The following is a 17,845-nucleotide window of genomic DNA, read 5'->3' on the forward strand; positions in this document are numbered from 1 at the left end:
TCCCAGAATTTACGCAGCAGCACTTTTTAACTGTAAAATTATAGACTCCACTTAATATCTGAGACAATACACACTGAAAGGAAGTGCGACTAAGACATGTGACACGTGTCACTCGTGATCGCAGGTGCACCTGAACATTGTAAGTGCACACACAGGGGCGGACCTAGTATAGAACCAGAGAGGGCAGCTCAAGGGCGGAACTAGAAAACTTTAATAGAGGGGGTTGAAAATTAAAATGCATAAATGTAGCAAGTGGGATTTAAACCCAAACTTCTCATCTATAAGGTAAAGCTCTAACCACTGGACTACAAGTAAACATTTGACTATTATTGAGGGGGGCTGGACTATATATAAAGTTTTGAAAAAGTAAAATTTAATTAAATTTCAATAAATATAACTAAAATTTTAAAATCATAGGGATGGCTTAGCCACCTTTCTAATACACTAAGATCCGCCCTTGGGACAGCCACCCCCTGGATTTCGAGTTTTAGTGGTGATCTATCAGTACCGATCAACTTTGCCCATCCCTGAAATTTTGTTTTGCCCCCCTCTGGATATTTGATTTGTAATTCGGGTTAAATTTAGTATTAAAATCAAAATAAATTTCTTGAATTATGATTGGTAATTAGAATTATAAGTTAAAGCATCAGAAATTATAAGTGAAAGCATTGAAAAATATAAGTCAAAGCATTGTTTTTTTTATCGAGTACCCAATTAGTTAATGGATTTAAATCTGATAAGCTATTTAAACCCGATTCGATATTTTTTTTGTCCCTCTTGACGAAAATCCTGAGTCTGCCCTTGTGCGCACACACCATCTCTAGGAAACAAATTATTAGATCTACCGCAGGACAGCGCTAGTACAACCTAACACAGGAGTGTACAAGTGTATTATATTTTGGTCTTCTGGTTTTCTTAATCTAAGATCATATTTAATTGCTACTTATATTATTAGATTAAGAAAGATTAACTAATTTATATTATATTGTTTTTTAAATTTCATATGTCGTTTGACAGTTAAAGTTATAACTTAAATTAATTGCTTGGAGAAATAAGATGTTGGAATTGATACAAGAAAAAAATCCTACTTATTATAACAGAGTAAGTGTGAAGTAAGTTAATCTATAAAAAAAATAAAATATCTTTATTTTTTAATTAAAGTAATTCGGTAATCTCAACATCTTTCTAATATCTTTTACATGAGTTAAACGACCTTTCACATAGAGACGAGACTCACGTTATTGTGCTAAATCTGCAATTATAAAGTAACTTACTTGTAATTAACTCATCTCTTCATTTTACTCTTATTTCTTATTTATCAGCTTAAGTTTGAAGCATCTTACTTCATATAACTCCTCCTATTTCACATTTCACTGAAGTGTGAAGTAAGAAATATACTCCACCTCCTACTTCACAATTAAATATGACCAAAATAAATGCATAATTTGTAATTACAAGTATAATTAGAAGACTACCTGAGCACAGAGGCGGAACTAGAAAATTTAAATAGGGGAGCTAATCTATAAAATGTAATATGTAAAAAGACAAAAAAAAATGTAGCTAGTGGGAATTGAACCCATTACATTACACATAACAACTAGAATTCAAACCACTGGACTACAAACAAACATTTGTTAGTTTATGAGAAGTGCTAGAGTATATAAAAGTTGAAAAAACTCAAAAGTTTAATTAAAGTTTAATATACATAATTAAGAATTTTAAAATCATAAGGTGGCTTAGCACCCCCTGGCCTATACGTAAATCCGCCCCTGCCTGAGCATGTCCATTTCAATGGGTAAATCTCCTTCGAGGCAACCAATTTTTGCCACTATAATTATTTATCATATTTGTAGGAAGGTAATTATTATGACCACTGCATTTATTTAAATCTATTATTCATAAATAATTGGATTTTTAAACTATTCTAATTAGAATATTTTATTCAAACAAAACTAATGTTCCTAATGTTAACAAAACTTCCAACGGATCATTATTATTTTTTTATTGATGAGAAGGTTAACTCCAGTGATTTGGAAGAAACCAAACAAACTTCTGTTATTTTTTTTTCTGAAAAGGTAGACAATGAATTGATTGAAACCAAGCTTCAATTCAGTGATTTAGAAGAAAGCGATCAGCGTTTCTTAGCACTCATAAATATTTATACATTTTGACACCAACATGAAAATTTATTACTTATTTTGTTGACATTTTCTTATCCAAAAATAAGTTATTAATTGTCCGAGTTTCGAGATATTATAAGATGAAAACGCTTCAACTAACACACAAGCATCACAAAAACTGAATCTTCTCAGCATACACAAGTCAGGAAAAAAGAGAAGAGAACCATAATAAATCGAATTCACATCCTTAAAGCAACACAAAGTTCGATTAAAATCTGCATCAACATTAAATAAACCTCCATGAATTCTAACTCAAATCAAATTGATCCGAATTCTGACTGGAAGTTTCCCATTCAAACTCAAATTTTGAGTTACTTGTAAATCCATCCGCAATTCCGCAATTTTCTGAACAAATGTTAAAGGATGCTGCGGGATAATGTGCTCAACAAGCTACGGGACCAGGGCGGTAGCTCCTCCTCAGGTATCTCTGCATCTATTAAGAGCTCGATCTTAGGGGACGAGGATACCGCAAGAGGCTCCAGCTATTTGGCACAGGAGGAAGCAATGGGTCATAAGGAGAAAAATTAGGCATGTTGAAGTGGTGTCTGACTCGCTCCAAAGCAAACCAACAAGAAAAAAAAGCAGGTTCAAGCTTGGCAGTTGCCGGCCACGCGTACGATGAAATGGTGCTAACTAGAAGCTTAAATAATACTGCCCCCTGCACCATCCTGAATAGGCACATGATACGTCGGTCACGCAAAATATGAGATATCTCAGAGGATACGCACTCCATCCGGTGCATCTCTGAGGAAATGTTCTGTGATGCTACTTTTTCAATAAATGTTAAAGCAGGTTGTTTTTGGAACAATGACGACTGGACGAGTATGTAGTGACTTGCTCCAGCTAAAAACACACAATTGACGCCACATAAAGCACTGAATCATAGGTTGGGGGATATCTCTTCTTAAAATATGTTTTGATCATGAATCAAATCAATAGCCAGTTTTATTAAAAGATTACTCTAGCAAAGGTTCGATACTGGGCGTCTCATAATTTGATAGTAAACAATTTAAGCTGCATTTTATGTAGTACAAACATTAGACGAAAACTTTTCCAGGCGTCTCATTATTTGGAATTGGTAAAAAATCTATTAAAACAATCAATTGTTCTCAGATTCTTAAAGACGGATAACTCTAGCTCAAATAAACCTGGATAAGATCAGATAGTCCAGATTTGATTTCAATGATCGCCTTTTCCAAATCAGCAACCCCCCTCTTTAGATTTACAGTCACTCATTTACTCTTGTTTCTCCTCTCATTACACCAACACTAGGTTGAGAAATCCCCTTGCTATAAACGTAGCCTAGTTAATCGATAAAAACTACAATAGTTACAACTAATATTTACTCGCAGTTCTCACAACCTCCTACTTACCTGTATAATTATTCCCTTTTGGTGATGCTTCATGCATGCTCCGATGTAATTAAGACCAAATATAAACACCAAATCTATGGAGACAACTTGGTTGAATTCCATGGAGACTGACGCCACAAATATTATCCAAAAAAACCTAGGGGAACGCCTTTTTACACCCAGCAATATACCATTGTATCAAACTGCCAACTACTCACTAACATAACTATCCATATTACAAAACAAAGCTACAAGCAATCAGAAAGTACAAGAACTAAAACTAGAGAAACTGAGATAAAAATAAATAAAAAATAAAAACAATGGCCGCAACATACAAAAAGCTTTTGCTGGCATGGAAGCATCACCAAGATCTCAAGTTTGCTCATATTGCAGTGTTAACTACAAATATGATCATTATTCTTGAAAAACCAATATATCTGAAAAACTGATTATTCTTTTAGAAACACTGTCAAAACCAACTGTTTTTCTCTTTGCAAAAGGATAAGATTTTGCTTGCCCAGTGTGGCCTGCCCATCAATGAGCACATGTACAAACCCTGCTTGTGCTAAAGTGTGAATCAAGCTGGGCTTGCGCTTGTGCGCTAAGTGGTGCACTACCATTGGTGGGCAACCCAGACCGGCCCCTAGAAGATTATTACAACCCCTGTAACTATTTAAAATATAGATAAAATGATCATGCAAAAAACCAAATATTTTTTTTTGCATGTGTTAAAAAAATGTATGATTTTTCTATAGTTATAAAATTAGAAAGGTTAAAAAAACATACTTTGGGAAATCAAATAAATATTACTTTTTAACATATTGTCGAGGTAGTGAAGGATAGTTCTCGTAGCAAATCAAAGAGAAGCACATTTTAAAGTTGGGGATTGGCCGAAGCAGCCACTAAGCTGAAGCCTTTCAAGCCATTGAAGAGGCCAAGAAGGCTGCTATTGTTTTTCAGGCAAAGTAGCCTCAGAAGCTTCTAAAAAAACGAAGCTCAAATCCGAAGCATTTGAAATATGAAGCATTAATAACATAATTGAGGCTGTAGTGTTGATGGTGATCAAGAAGAGAGACAGTAGTAGCCGTCTCAATTATTGATTGAAGAAAGCAGATGAGAAGAGAAGAGAAGCGAAGAACAAACATGAAGGACGATGCCTTATTAACACAAAAGATGCAAGTCTTAGTCTCATGTCATATCATAACATCTAATTAATAATAGCAATTTCTAACAACTAATATAATTGGACAAGACAGATAGATAAGGTCATAACCTTAACCCAATTCAAGCAGTTTGAAGGGAGTTTTGATGATCCCATAACACAATGCACAAGCCAACAAGAAGACTTCATAACGCACATCTTTAGTAGTACAAACAGATAGTGTTCTACAACCAGCCTCTTAGCTCCTGCTGCGGCGACTAAATCTGAACATACAAACTCTAATCAGAATACATAAACAATTTAACACAAGCGAACTTCATATCTTAAGTATAATTTTGAAATGTCAACAATACTTCAATCAAAAGTAGAATAGTTGCCAGCATACAAAACAAGAAGTACTATGAAAAAACCCAGTAACACCAGCATATATAAATAAATCAGTCACGCTAAAAAAATGAATATCGACATGACAATACCAGGTTAAAAAATCAGACCCGCCCAAAACCCGGTCCAGGCCTAATGTTTTGACAAAAAAAAGGACCAGAACCGAGCCGATCCGAACAGCAAGACAACCCAAGTGACCCAGGAATTCCCATATCAGAGAGCAAAACCAAATGACCTGGGGGATATAAATAAACCAAACCCATACTAATCAGCACCTAAAATTGTTTTTACAGGTCATTGGAAATGTCTATTTGACAGAATATTAGATTTGTTTACCTGTCAGAATCATGCCATCAGAACAAGCAAGATCGTAGCACAAGAACTATAGAACAGACAATTAAATGAGGGAAAGATACAGAGACACGTACCCATTGGTGGCATAAGGAGATGCATCACGGCCGTTACGATCATAAGCTGCTGGTGACTTGCTGATACTGCGCCCACGCCGAGGTGAGAGACTGCGGCGCCTCGGAGAGCGTCCACGAGGGCTGTAGCTCCTGCTTAATGAATAAATTGGCTATTATATAAAATATACAAGCAATGAAAAGGTCTCACAGGTACAGTACAGTACCTGAAAGGAACTTGAGGCATCATATTTACAAATAAATTTGTATCCTATATGCCTTGCAAAAGTATTGACTGGACTAATTATGAATAGGGGTCCATTGAACAGTCAATTGAATTCCACCAAACTAAAATGGACAAATTTTAACAGCTACCCAAACAACTACTAGTTAATTTGAGCAAAATCTGCGGCCAAACCAAACATTACTACTTTGCAAGCATTGAAGGTAGCAAGGAGCAATCTTTTGGCACCATATTATAAATTTATAATTTCTTCTATGATAAAAACATGCTACCTTCTTCCATAACTCGGGCTCCGACGATACCTTGGGCTCCTGCTACGGCTACGGCTGCGACGTCTGCCACTGCCCATGCCACTGGGTCCCACACGAAGGCGGCACTCACGAGCAAAGTGTCCTGGTTCACCACACTCATAGCATTTCCTATCCGATCCACCAAAGCGATCCCCATCACCACGACCCCCACGATCCCTGTCACTGTCACGGCCACCACGACCACCACGACCACCGCCACCTTCTTTGTGAGACAGCTCTACTCTCCACCCATTCTTACCTATCAATTGCCAACTCATTATAAAACTTTGGTTCTGACAGGTTAGAGAAGCATATGCCACAACTAAGCAAGACATTTAATGATTCCATGCCAGTACAGGTACCGACTCCAATTCAACACTAATTATATCATAAGCCAAATTGAAATTTAGACAGAAATAAATTACTAACAAGAGGGCATATGCCAATATTAAGCATGATCATTCACTATACCTACAACTACAAAATTGAACCCAATATCTCTCTCTGTCTGGTCCGAACAAGATAATACATATACAGGACCACAATAGATTTATTTAATTTCCCTTAAACCAGTCCATACCGAGATTTCCAATCTACGGATGAGAAAAGAAAATCTGTGTGGTAAGTTAATCATGGATTTCTATATGAAAGATAAACTAATTACCATCAATTTCTCTGATTGCGTCCTGAGCATCCCTCCTGTCATCAAAGTCAATGAATGCAAAGCCCGGCGGTTTTCTCGCAACCCATACACTACAGAACATTAAATTTTAAAGCAATACTATCCATCAAATCTTTAGACAAACAATGTTCACAGAATATTAAGAATAAATCATACTGTTGTTTCGGACTTACTTTCTTAAAACACCAAATACTCGAAACTCATCTTCAAGCTCACGAGCGCTGACGCGCGAATCCAAATTTCCAATATAAACTCGAGCCATCCCTGTGTAGATCTATAAAAATTATCAAGCAACCCCGTTAAAATTTCAACTAAATATTTTATTTATCTCAAAGAACGAAACAAAACACGAAACCAAAACGACGCATGCAATTGACGTCTCTCTTTGCCAAATAGGAGAAAATAGAAAGAAGCTCCTGACTACAATTAAGAATCGATCTGGTCAATTTTTGTTTCCCGTTCTGGTTGTGCAACAAAAAACAAATAAAATCCGCTAATCAATTGAGAAATCAAGGAATTAAATTAAAAAAAAAACAAATACCTAGGGATAAACAAAAAAACCCTAATTTCTGTGCAAAATTAAACCTAAATATTTTTTTCTACAAAATTCGCAAAATTAACACTTAAAAGCTCAAAAACTATTACGGAGAATGAATCGATTTCCTCGCGATCGAGACGCAGAGATCGGGAAGAGAAAAATGCAATAGATACCTCTAAGGGTTGGCGGCGGCGAGGATAGAATGAAATGGACGACGGCTAGGGCAACGCAAAAAAGGGGAGCTGTTTGTTTTCAAAGGAGAGCCTTTTAATTCAAGTCGCGAGAGGTTTTCGAGTGTTTATGGATTGAATTCAACAAAATTATCCCTGACGTGTGGGGCCGGTCATACTTAGAGAGTTCGAAAGTGCGCATAAACCGACACGAAGGGTCAAGTACTCAAGTCTGTCGGAATTCGTATCCTCTGCATTAACTTAAAAAGGCATTCCTAATGCATCCACGTGATTCGATCTGTTTTAAGATTTGTGTGAATTAGATCTGAACTAATATTAAAGACCTCAATATTTTTGAACTAATATTAAAGACCTCAATATTTTAGAAAGGAGCCGGATTGACATCTGTTTAAAATCAGACAGTTGAGATTTATTAATTCAAAAGATTCATTTTTGAAGTTAATGCAGAAGATATGCATTCAATCTGCCAGATGATTGTTATTTTAGAAAATAATTCTGCTGTTATTCTGATCCTAACTGTTCAAAGTTTTTCATGTGAGAATCTCAACGGAGGAAAACTTTCAACGGTTGAGATCGAAATAACAGGTTCCTGTTAAGATTTATTTACGTTATTTGAGTAAAATGTTTTGAATTTCACCGAGTAAAATTAAAATTAGTGTATTTTTTTAGACTCATCAAGTATTTTAATGAATTTAATTTTAAAATTTATTGCATTGATTTTAAATGATAAATTTTAATAATTATACAATTTAATTTATTAATGATGTGTTTACATTTAAAATTTTTAAATTTGTAAATTAAATTTAGTATAAAATCAAGTTGTTAGAAAAAAGTTTATAAGTTAATTTTAATTTATTTATTTTTAACATTTATTAATTGTTTGACTTTTTATAAAATTAAATAAAAAATTATAAATTTTGTATGTAAATATATTACTTGTAGACTAGATCCGTTTCAATAATTGAAATTCATTATTTGGAGTTTAAAATTCATCGAGAAGTTCAGTGAGCTTAAGAACACCCTTGTTCTACTATTGATATATTTGTAGCATCTTTGTCTTCTTTTCTTTTTTTTTTTTACAATGTCAACGCACAATAATTACCAATTATTAAATTATAAATATATTAATAAAATACTATAATATTAGTGTCTCCTAAATTAAAATCATGTTAAGCAGTTCATATCAGCTTTTGGGACTTCTAAAATTAAGATAAAAATATAAAATATAATTGGAGCACATAACTAATAATTTTTTTTAACTCTATTCAATTAAAAAATTCAATTTATTTCATTATATCTTTAACCCACAATCAAACAAAAAAATCTTAGATGATCTTAACTTAAAATAAACAACTTATTCTATCGTAAATTAAATCCACGGTCAAAACTCGGAGAAAGATAGTAATAAGTCGAGTTAATGGGCTCCGCCAAGCAGTTGAACTAACCAGGCTGAACTTCAGTCGGCCCGGCCCATTAACTACCAGGTTGCTTCTGGCCTAAGTAAAGAAGCGAGACGGAGTCGGCCGAGGAATTTGTATCCTCTGCATTCACTCCAAAGGAAATCTTTTGAGTTAATGCATCTAAACCGTCCAATTTAATTTAAAATCCGTGCGAACTAGATCTACACTAATATGTGTTAAAATCAGACGGTTAGATTGGTTCCGTATAATATCAAACGGTCGAGATGAATTAACTCAAAAGATTCCCTTTTGAGTTAACGCAGAGGATACGGGTTCGTCGGCCGAGTAGCGCCAGTTTCACGCAGATAAACGAGTACACGCGGCGCACGACGCTGCTGGTCCGACGCTCGGAACTCTGTCCCCACATGGCAGTTGAACAGCCACGCAATGTCTATATAAAAGTAAACATCCGGTCCACAATCTGTTTCCATTATTTGTTCTATCGAAATCAAATAGAACGATCATCCCTAACCGTAATCCCTTCTCTTGTTCTATCAAAATCAAATAGAAACTATACAGTAATCATTTCTCTTTATCTCTGACAGTATAACAGTAATCACTTCTCTTTATCTCGCCATGGGTGGATCTCACAGCAGAGAAGGTTTAGAGCTTTCTGATTCAGAAACCGATAGTGAAGAGGAAGAAGAACTTTCAGAGGAGGAAGAACTTTTAGAGGGTGAAAAACCTGTAAATACCCCAATTAATCGATCCCAAACCCAAACCGGAACCCCAACATCCATTTCTGACATAGACACGAAGCTCCAATCGCTCAAGCTCAAGTACTCTCCTTCTACCTCCTCTCCAAGCCCCAATTCGAGCAATCAAGTCAAGCTGTACCTCCACACTGGCGGCACCTCCCCAAGTGCTCGATGGATTGTCTCAGAGAAATCCACTCATTATTCCTTCATCCAATCGACCAATGGGGAAGACAATGATGATTCGTCTTATTGGTTCCTGATCGTGGGGTTCAAGGTACGTGCTTTAGTATCTCGCGATTTACAATTGAAGGCCTTCCCCGATCAGAGGCGAGTGGATTTCGTTTCTAATGGTGTCTGGGCTCTTAAGTTTGGCTCAGCCGCATGTTATCATGAGTTTTACACACAGTACGACAGAGGCTTGTTTGAGAACACATTTGGGGTTGAAGCAACAGATGAGAACAGAATTAAGATCTTTGGCAAAGATTTCATGGCTTGGGCCCACCCGTCAGAGGCTGATGATGACATTTGGGAAGATGCTGAGGAGGACCTTGAAAGAAGCTCAAGAATCCTAAAACCAATTAAGAGAAGTGCTGATTTGTTAGAAGAGTATGAGGAAGAGGTTGCGAATAGTAGCGGTGTACAGAGCCTTGCTTTAGGCGCTTTAGATAACAGCTTTTTGGTTGGTAATTCAGGCATTCAGGTGGTAAAAAATCTCAGGCATGGGATTCAGGGAAGGGGAGTTTCAGTAAAAATTGAAAATCAGAGGGGTGGGTTTTCGACTCCTTCAAAGGCTCTCTTAATGAAGGCCGAGACTAACATGCTTTTGATGAGCCCTGAAATAACAGGTCGACCCCAATCTACCGGGCTTCACCAAGTTGATATAGAAACTGGTAAAATCGTCACTGATTGGAAATTCGAAAAGGATGGTACCGATATTACTATGCGAGATATTACAAATGATAGTAAAGGGTCACAATTGGATCCTTCCCAGTCAACCTTCTTGGGTCTGGATGACAATAGGCTCTGCCGGTGGGATATGCGCGACAAAAGAGGCATGGTACAAGATATTTCCAGCTCAGCAGTGTCACCTGTCCTTGAGTGGGCCCAAGGGCACAATTTCTCCAGGGGCACAAATTTCCAATGCTTTGCAAGTACTGGAGATGGATCTATTGTTGTTGGGTCCCTTGATGGTAAAATCCGTTTGTACTCAAACAGCTCCATGCGGATGGCTAAGACAGCCTTCCCTGGTCTCGGGTCTCCGATCACGCATGTGGATGTCACCTATGACGGAAAATGGATTTTGGGCACTACTGACACGTATTTGGTCCTAATATGCACATTATTCAAAGATAAGGATGGAAAGGAGAAGACGGGTTTTAGTGGGCGCATGGGTAATCGTATTTCGGCTCCACGATTGCTGAAACTGACTCCATTGGATTCACACCTGGCTGGAGCTGATAACAAGTTCCATGGTGGCCAGTTCTCTTGGGTATGTTAATTTTATATTTTACAAAATGTCTATGTAGTATGGCTTTGTTTTAACCTTTGAACTTATCAACTGACATGCATACATGAAATAATTATTGGTAGGTTGTTGAAAGTTGAAACTGCTTATCAGATTTGAACGTCTTTGAAAAGTAAAATTAGGTTATAGTAGTATGCAGATTTTGAGTTTGGATTGAGGTTGGTTATAACAGTTGCATCCTAAGAAAGAAAGAAACCAGCCTTATTCTTGTCGCGGATGTATACCGTAGCATTGTTTTGTACCTAGCTAAACAGAAGCTGCAGGTACGAATAATCCAGACCAACTAATATTGTACCAAATTACCAATTCATGAATCATGAGTTCAAATGGAGTCGTTGGTTCTATAAATTTCTTGTGAACAGATTTTATGTTGCAATTTAGGCACTAATCTTGCAATATATCATACTCAATAAAGATTTTCATGGGACAGATAAGCATGAAAGCAATTAGAATGCTGATTTCTCTCCTAATTATTTCTATTCTCATTAATTTTATTTGTTTTGAATAATGATATTTTAGGTAACTGAGAACGGGAAGCAGGAGAGGCATCTAGTCGCAACAGTTGGAAAATTCAGCGTGATATGGGATTTCCAACAAGTGAAGAACAACAAACATGAATGCTACGCCAATCAGGAGGGGCTAAAGACGTGTTACTGCTACAAAATCCTTCTCAAGGACGATTCAATAGTTGATAGCCGTTTCATGCACGAGAAGTTCGCTTCTGGCGGGTCCCCTGGGGCCCCACTTGTTGTTGCCACCCCGAAGAAAGTCTCCTCATTTTCCATCTCTACTCCCAGTCGCCGCATTTGAAATGTTTTGTTCAAGGGAAATTAATTATTTGTTTGTTGTTAATTGTTTGTAGAAAGGTTTGGTTTTCTTTAATGGATCACCTGATAGGCTCCTCCTGTATTTGAAATTAGGGCTGACGAGTTTGTAGTTTGTTTTTTTCTTGGTAAATAGTCTGTTTGATAACACTTTCTCTTTTTTTTTGCTAACCTTTGTTAGAACAAAAAATGTGTGTGGATATTACTACTGTAATAAAATTTTAAGATATGTTGGATTTTTGACATGGAGTTTCTGTATAGTTATAGTTAGCATTCTAAACGTTAGTCATACTTGGATAATTTTAAATTTTACTGTTAAAGTCATCTTCTGGGCTGAGCCTATGGGCTGAAAATTGGGCCCCTTTTACCAGCAATAGGTTTAGTTCATGACTGGGTTTAAAGTTTAATCTATAACATATACAACCTGGCAAACTGCTGGAAAACAAATGCTGGTACGGTGGTACCCACTGCTCATTTTTAAGAATTTAGTACATCGGCCGTGAGTTGATATACTGGCGAACTGGCATGTGTCATGGGTAGTGGGTACCTACATGATATTCCAATTCAGCCACTTCAGAATACAAATGCAGAATTGAATAGAACTATAGAAAATCATCATCTCACCTTTTTCAAAGTTTTTCTGGAGAGGGAGGCAAAGGCTAGTGGGGATAACTTGTAATAGTTATCAAGTCTCTAACCAATACCAAGCGAATTTTCTCTGTTTCAAGTTATTCCTGTTGAAATCCAGAGAGAGCAAGATAAGCCCGCGCATAATCTTACAAACCTCTCCCCGTATACGAAGAAAGGAATATCCATCTTTATACATATGGTGAAACTTTGATTGGTCGAGGATATTACAAAACATATTGACAGAATTACAGAGCTAAAATATTGACAGAGCTAGTATGTCTTCATGCAGCGCACCAACAATAGAATCCAAACTAAAAAACTATGTGACTGGTGCACTGCATGAAGCCAAACAAGGTCTGTCAATATATTTACCAGTTTTTAGATCCTCCTGAAAATAGCCGAGTTTCCTTTACAAACTTGAACCCAGATTTGAGCAAATAAATTCAGACTTAAATATATTATCTTTTGTAGTAGAACTAGGGTGCTCTTAAGCTTACCAAAGTTTTGGTGAGCTTAACTCTAAAACTCATCAAATTGATTTCAAATGACGAATCCGAACCGTTGAAACTCACCTACCTTACGTGTGATGCATCTACATATAAAAATTTTAAACATTCGAATTAATTTAGTATAAAGTCAAGCGGTCAAAAACGTTCAAAAAATGAATGCACTAAAATTAATTTATTAACCTTCTAATTTTGACCGCTTGATTTTATACTAAATTAATTCGAATGTTTAAAAATTTCACATGTAAATGCATCACACGTAAGGTAGGCGGGTTTCAACGATTCGAATTCGTCGTTTGAAATCGATTTGATGAGTTTTAGAGTTAAGCTCACCAAAACTTTGGTGAACTTAAGAGCACCCAAGTTCTACTCTATCTTTTGTACTTTGACCTGAAAACAACAAAACAGAAGCGGGGCCCAGAGACAGAGGTGTGGTCGCTACGTTTCCCTATCACAAAACGACAGCACGACAGTGGCTTTCCCCATCACTGGTCAATTCATAACCTTTAATTAGACTATAGTAGTAGCTATCCGTTTCCTTATTCTTATCTAAAACCGAGGAAGGAGGAATAAAGGATGATTGATATTGGTGAGATGGTCCTGAATCATGATCCAGCGCGTAATATTAGGCTTGTGTGTTTGTCTTGTCTGCTAATTTATATATCACATCTTATCTTATCTTGTTGAACTGATCAATTTAGAGATGCAATGCAATTATGCAATTATGCAAATGCTGTGTATTTATTTCCACGTTAACCGCAGTAAAGAAAACAATTATAGCGCAATCAATGCAATTGATCAAGTCTGAAGATGGACAAAATTCCTAACAAATAGCCAAAACTTTGACAATAAAATTTTAGATTTCTATCTCCTTGAATTTTCGTGCAGGATAGGGCAAGCGTATGATCTGCTGGCTAATTATTGATTAATTAATGAAGTCGGTATTTCCAACCAGATTGTACAACAATTTATGAGAAGGACACTGTTTATGGCCTCTGTCCCCTACTTTAAAATGTCATGAAATACTAACCTATATGAAATTTAAAATATTAAAAGGCCATTGCATAAAAGAAATAATAACACACACACACTGCCTTCTTATCCAATACTTTCCAGTTACTTGAGATACACATTTATTTTCTCTGTAATGTACATATATATTTTAAATATGTGTTGGAGGTCAAGTCACTCAAAACATTTTAAATCCTTATGTATTAACATACATGATTTTTTCACTTTGTAAATTTTGAACCTATGACCTCTCATATAGAAATCATGTGTCTTTGCTATTTACATACTTTCCACAGATCCAATATATACTTTATTTGTGTAATGCATGCTCGCTATGGCCGATTTTTTTATTTATATCCAAAAATTAAATCAAATTACAAAAAATAACCGAAGCACCGTTGAATTTCGATAACTACCCAATCCGGTTATCCAATAACCGGATTTGGGATAAATGTTCGGTTATCCAATAACCGAACTCAAGAAATATAACTGGTTATTCACTAACCGGAAAGTTTTTTTTTTTTTTTAAACAGAAATTTCGAATTTTTTTTTATATTAAAATATTAGAAATATTGAATATATTTCTTTAAAAATAGATGAAATACAATATAATTTGATTTATTCGAAAGACTGCAACAAATAACCCAGTTCAATATTTTTCAGGCCGGATTTTTCGCGGCTGTAAGAAAAATTAATATATTTCTTTATGTGCTATTGGAAAAAAATAAAAATGCTTAGATTCTGAGTTATTGATCCCGGTTCAAAAGTCACTTCTAGGTAATCTAAAAAATATTGTGATCCATCTAGTACATTTAATTAATAAAAAGTTGTTTCTATTTTTGAAAAAAAAATAAAAAGTTGTTTCTATTTTTGAAAAAAATAAAAACTTTAATTTATTTAATAATTGTTTTTCAAAAAGAATTCTCAAAATAGAAATAACTTTTTATTAATTAAATTTACTAGATGGATCACAATATTTTTTAGATTACCTAGAAGTGAATTTTGAACCGGGATCAATAACTCAGAATCTAAGCATTTTTATTTTTTTCCAATAGCACATAAAGAAATATATTAATTTTTTTTACAGCCGCGAAAAATCCGGCCTGAAAAATATTGATCCGGCTTATTTGTTGCAGTCTTTCTAATAAATCAAATTATATTGTATTTCATCTATTTTTAAAGAAATATATTCAACATTTCTAATATTTTAATATAAAAAAATTCGAAATTTCTGTTTTAAAAAAAAAAAAAAAAAACTTACTTTCCGGTTAGTGATTAACCGGTTTTTTTTTAAAAAAAAAAAAAAAAAAAACATAACTTTCCGGTTAGTGAATAACCGGTTATATTTCTTGGGTTCGGTTATTGGATAACCGGACATTTATCCCAAATCCGGTTATTGGATAACCGGATTGAGTAGTTTTCGAAATTCAACAGTACTTCGGTTATTTTTTGTAATTTAATTTAATTTTTAGATATAAATAAAAAAATCGGTCGCTATGGACTCAACACAAACTTATGCTTTGGAAAATAATTTTTTTAGTATTTCATGAGAAGATTGATGATTTATATTCTCTGCCCTGATACATGCAAATAAGGGCAGGATCGGAATTAGAAAATTCAGATTGAGAGCGTGGCGAAACGTAAAATGCTAAAATTGTAATGTGTGGTAAGTGAAATTTGAAAGTTTCTACAACTATGATGTATAATTCTAATCTCTCAACTGTAAGTACACGTTTAATATTTATGAGAGGACCTGAATTATATAAAACTTAGAGAAATAAAAATTCACTTAAATTATATAGATATTAAAAAAATTAAAATCATATATGGGTGGTGACTAAGCACTTGTGCTCTTGATTAAAAGATTCTGATGATGGAGGGAGAGACCATTTTCTATGCTTAAATAGGAAGAGAAAATGATATACCATGGAATCATCATAGTATAAATCTTTTCTTTTTATTTGAGCCATAATTAGTCTCATTTCACTTGTCCAGCAAATGGGGTTGAAAATGGTATGGATAATATCCGATTCATATTTAATCCGTATTTGAAAACTTGGATGTCGATATCCAATATACGAATATTCGTGTAGATAAGAATACTGATATGGTTTTAGGATTCAATTATCAGTATCCGAATAGTAAATATATACCATATATTTTAATACATATTATGAAAAATTTATGTTATTCACCATTATTTTAATAGATATCCAATCTAATTCTGATCCGTATCTATATTCGTCTGATATATCTGATATCTATTCCGTATCTGTATCCGAAAAATAAAAAAGAAATGTGGATATAATTTTATTACTATCCGCTCCATTTCCGCCCACCGACAAATTGTATAAATTACATATTATTTTATTTTGACTTTATTATTTGTGCACTGTATGAAGTAAAAACAGTGTTGTTAATATCTTTCTATGCTTTCTTTTTTCATATGGTTTGACTGTTTCATAATAGTGAGATACTTTTTATTTTATTTTATTTTTCTCTTCTTCTTCTTTTTTCTGGCTGACAAGAATTGCGATATGGTTGTTTCCCAATTTCAAACATTTCGGCATTGTGAATTTATTAGAGTTAATATAGTCAAAAATTAAGATAAACACTATTAATTATCAAGTTTGAAATTCAGATCGCTTGCTTTCATGACATGCGCACATTCAGTGCACGTGCCTGGTAAAGTCCGATTATCTTATCTTATCCCTTGTGTCGGGTACTAAACTATTTTAGTGTTGCTTTTTCTTTCTTTTTTTCTTTTCTATTGTTTGTTGACTGGTTGATGTGTTTTGGATTATTAGATTTGTGTTTGGTTGAAAACGAATTGCATAGTGGTAAAATTATTCTGTTTTTATTTTTCTGATATTATTTTTAGATACAAATATGAATATATATTGAATATTAAACTAATATAAATATAGATATAATTTGAATATCTAACTTATATTGTAATATAATTAATATATTATTTAATAAATTATTTTTTTAGAAAAGAAATAACATAAAATACGTATTATAGTGAATAAAAAAAAATTTCCTCGTGCTAAACTTATTATGTTATTACGAAATATATATCTCATTAACAAAAATTAATCACTAATTTAATCATATTTTTAATTAAAAATATCAAAAAAAATGTTTCGCAACTCCACCGCAACATATGCATCTTTGCTACACTTAACTTCTGAACGTGTTGTCTTTTAGTAGTCCAACATTCTGCACCATACAATATCACAGGTTTGATCGACGTCCTGTAGAACTTGCCTTTGAGATTTTGTGAGATTTTTCTGTCACATAGGATGCTAGATGCTTGTCGCTATTTGACCCACCCCGCTCGTATCCTATGGCTAACATCTTAATCAATCTCACCATCACTCAGCAACATTGACCCCATGATACGGGTTAACTCCGGGGAGTAGGCCGTATGCTTGGAAAAGCTTTGCATTGGGCTCATCCTTCTGAAAGTCACAGGCCGAGGTGTGGAGGGATCTCAGAAACTTGGTGGTGATCTCGGAGATATCGTACTCTGACATGTGTGATATCTCTTAGTATAAGGGTGAATAGCTTGAAGTTGGCCCCTTTCTTGTCGAAGGAGTGGCTTTATATAATCTGACCTCCATCCTCTGCAACGCCCCATGCGCACCACATTGAGCGGGTTTAAAGGATGGTCGTGGGATCATGGAACAGTTATAATCGACTTCGCAAGCGGTTATGTTGCCTAAAGGCAGTGTTGTGCTACTCGGAGCCAAGCAGGCAGT

General features: G+C 34.9%; 2 protein-coding genes across 4 annotated transcripts; one reads left to right on the plus strand and one right to left on the minus strand.

Annotated features, from left to right (window-relative positions):
* Positions 1–4,234: 4,234 nt before the first annotated feature.
* On the minus strand, positions 4,235–7,546 carry RSZ22 (serine/arginine-rich 22). Of its 3 annotated transcripts, none has more exons than XR_013511379.1 (7): positions 7,410–7,546; positions 6,872–6,972; positions 6,681–6,769; positions 5,999–6,275; positions 5,507–5,635; positions 4,806–4,957; positions 4,235–4,689 (listed from the first exon to the last, which is right to left on the minus strand). XR_013511379.1 is itself a non-coding variant. In XM_078301658.1 (6 exons), the coding sequence occupies exons 2-6, from the start codon at positions 6,958–6,960 to the stop codon at positions 4,933–4,935; spliced, it is 609 nt and encodes a 202-aa protein (XP_078157784.1). In that variant the 5' UTR covers positions 6,961–6,972; positions 7,410–7,546; the 3' UTR covers positions 4,707–4,932. The 3 variants fall into 3 exon arrangements, 1 of the variants encoding a protein (XP_078157784.1); XR_013511380.1 differs by lacking the exon at positions 7,410–7,546 and adding an exon at positions 7,260–7,375; XM_078301658.1 differs by lacking the exon at positions 4,235–4,689 and having other exon boundaries at positions 4,707–4,957.
* Positions 7,547–9,310: 1,764 nt separating this feature from the next.
* Positions 9,311–12,174, plus strand: LOC144553482 (protein CYPRO4-like). Its single transcript, XM_078301659.1, has 2 exons — positions 9,311–11,074; positions 11,630–12,174. Exons 1-2 carry the CDS (start codon positions 9,464–9,466, stop codon positions 11,918–11,920), a joined length of 1,902 nt encoding a protein of 633 aa, XP_078157785.1. The 5' UTR covers positions 9,311–9,463; the 3' UTR covers positions 11,921–12,174.
* The last annotated feature ends 5,671 nt before the right edge of the window (positions 12,175–17,845 follow it).

Source organism: Carex rostrata, chromosome 4 (genome assembly GCF_964058835.1).
Source record: "Carex rostrata chromosome 4, lpCarRost1.2, whole genome shotgun sequence".
Classification (NCBI taxonomy): Eukaryota; Viridiplantae; Streptophyta; class Magnoliopsida; order Poales; family Cyperaceae; genus Carex; species Carex rostrata.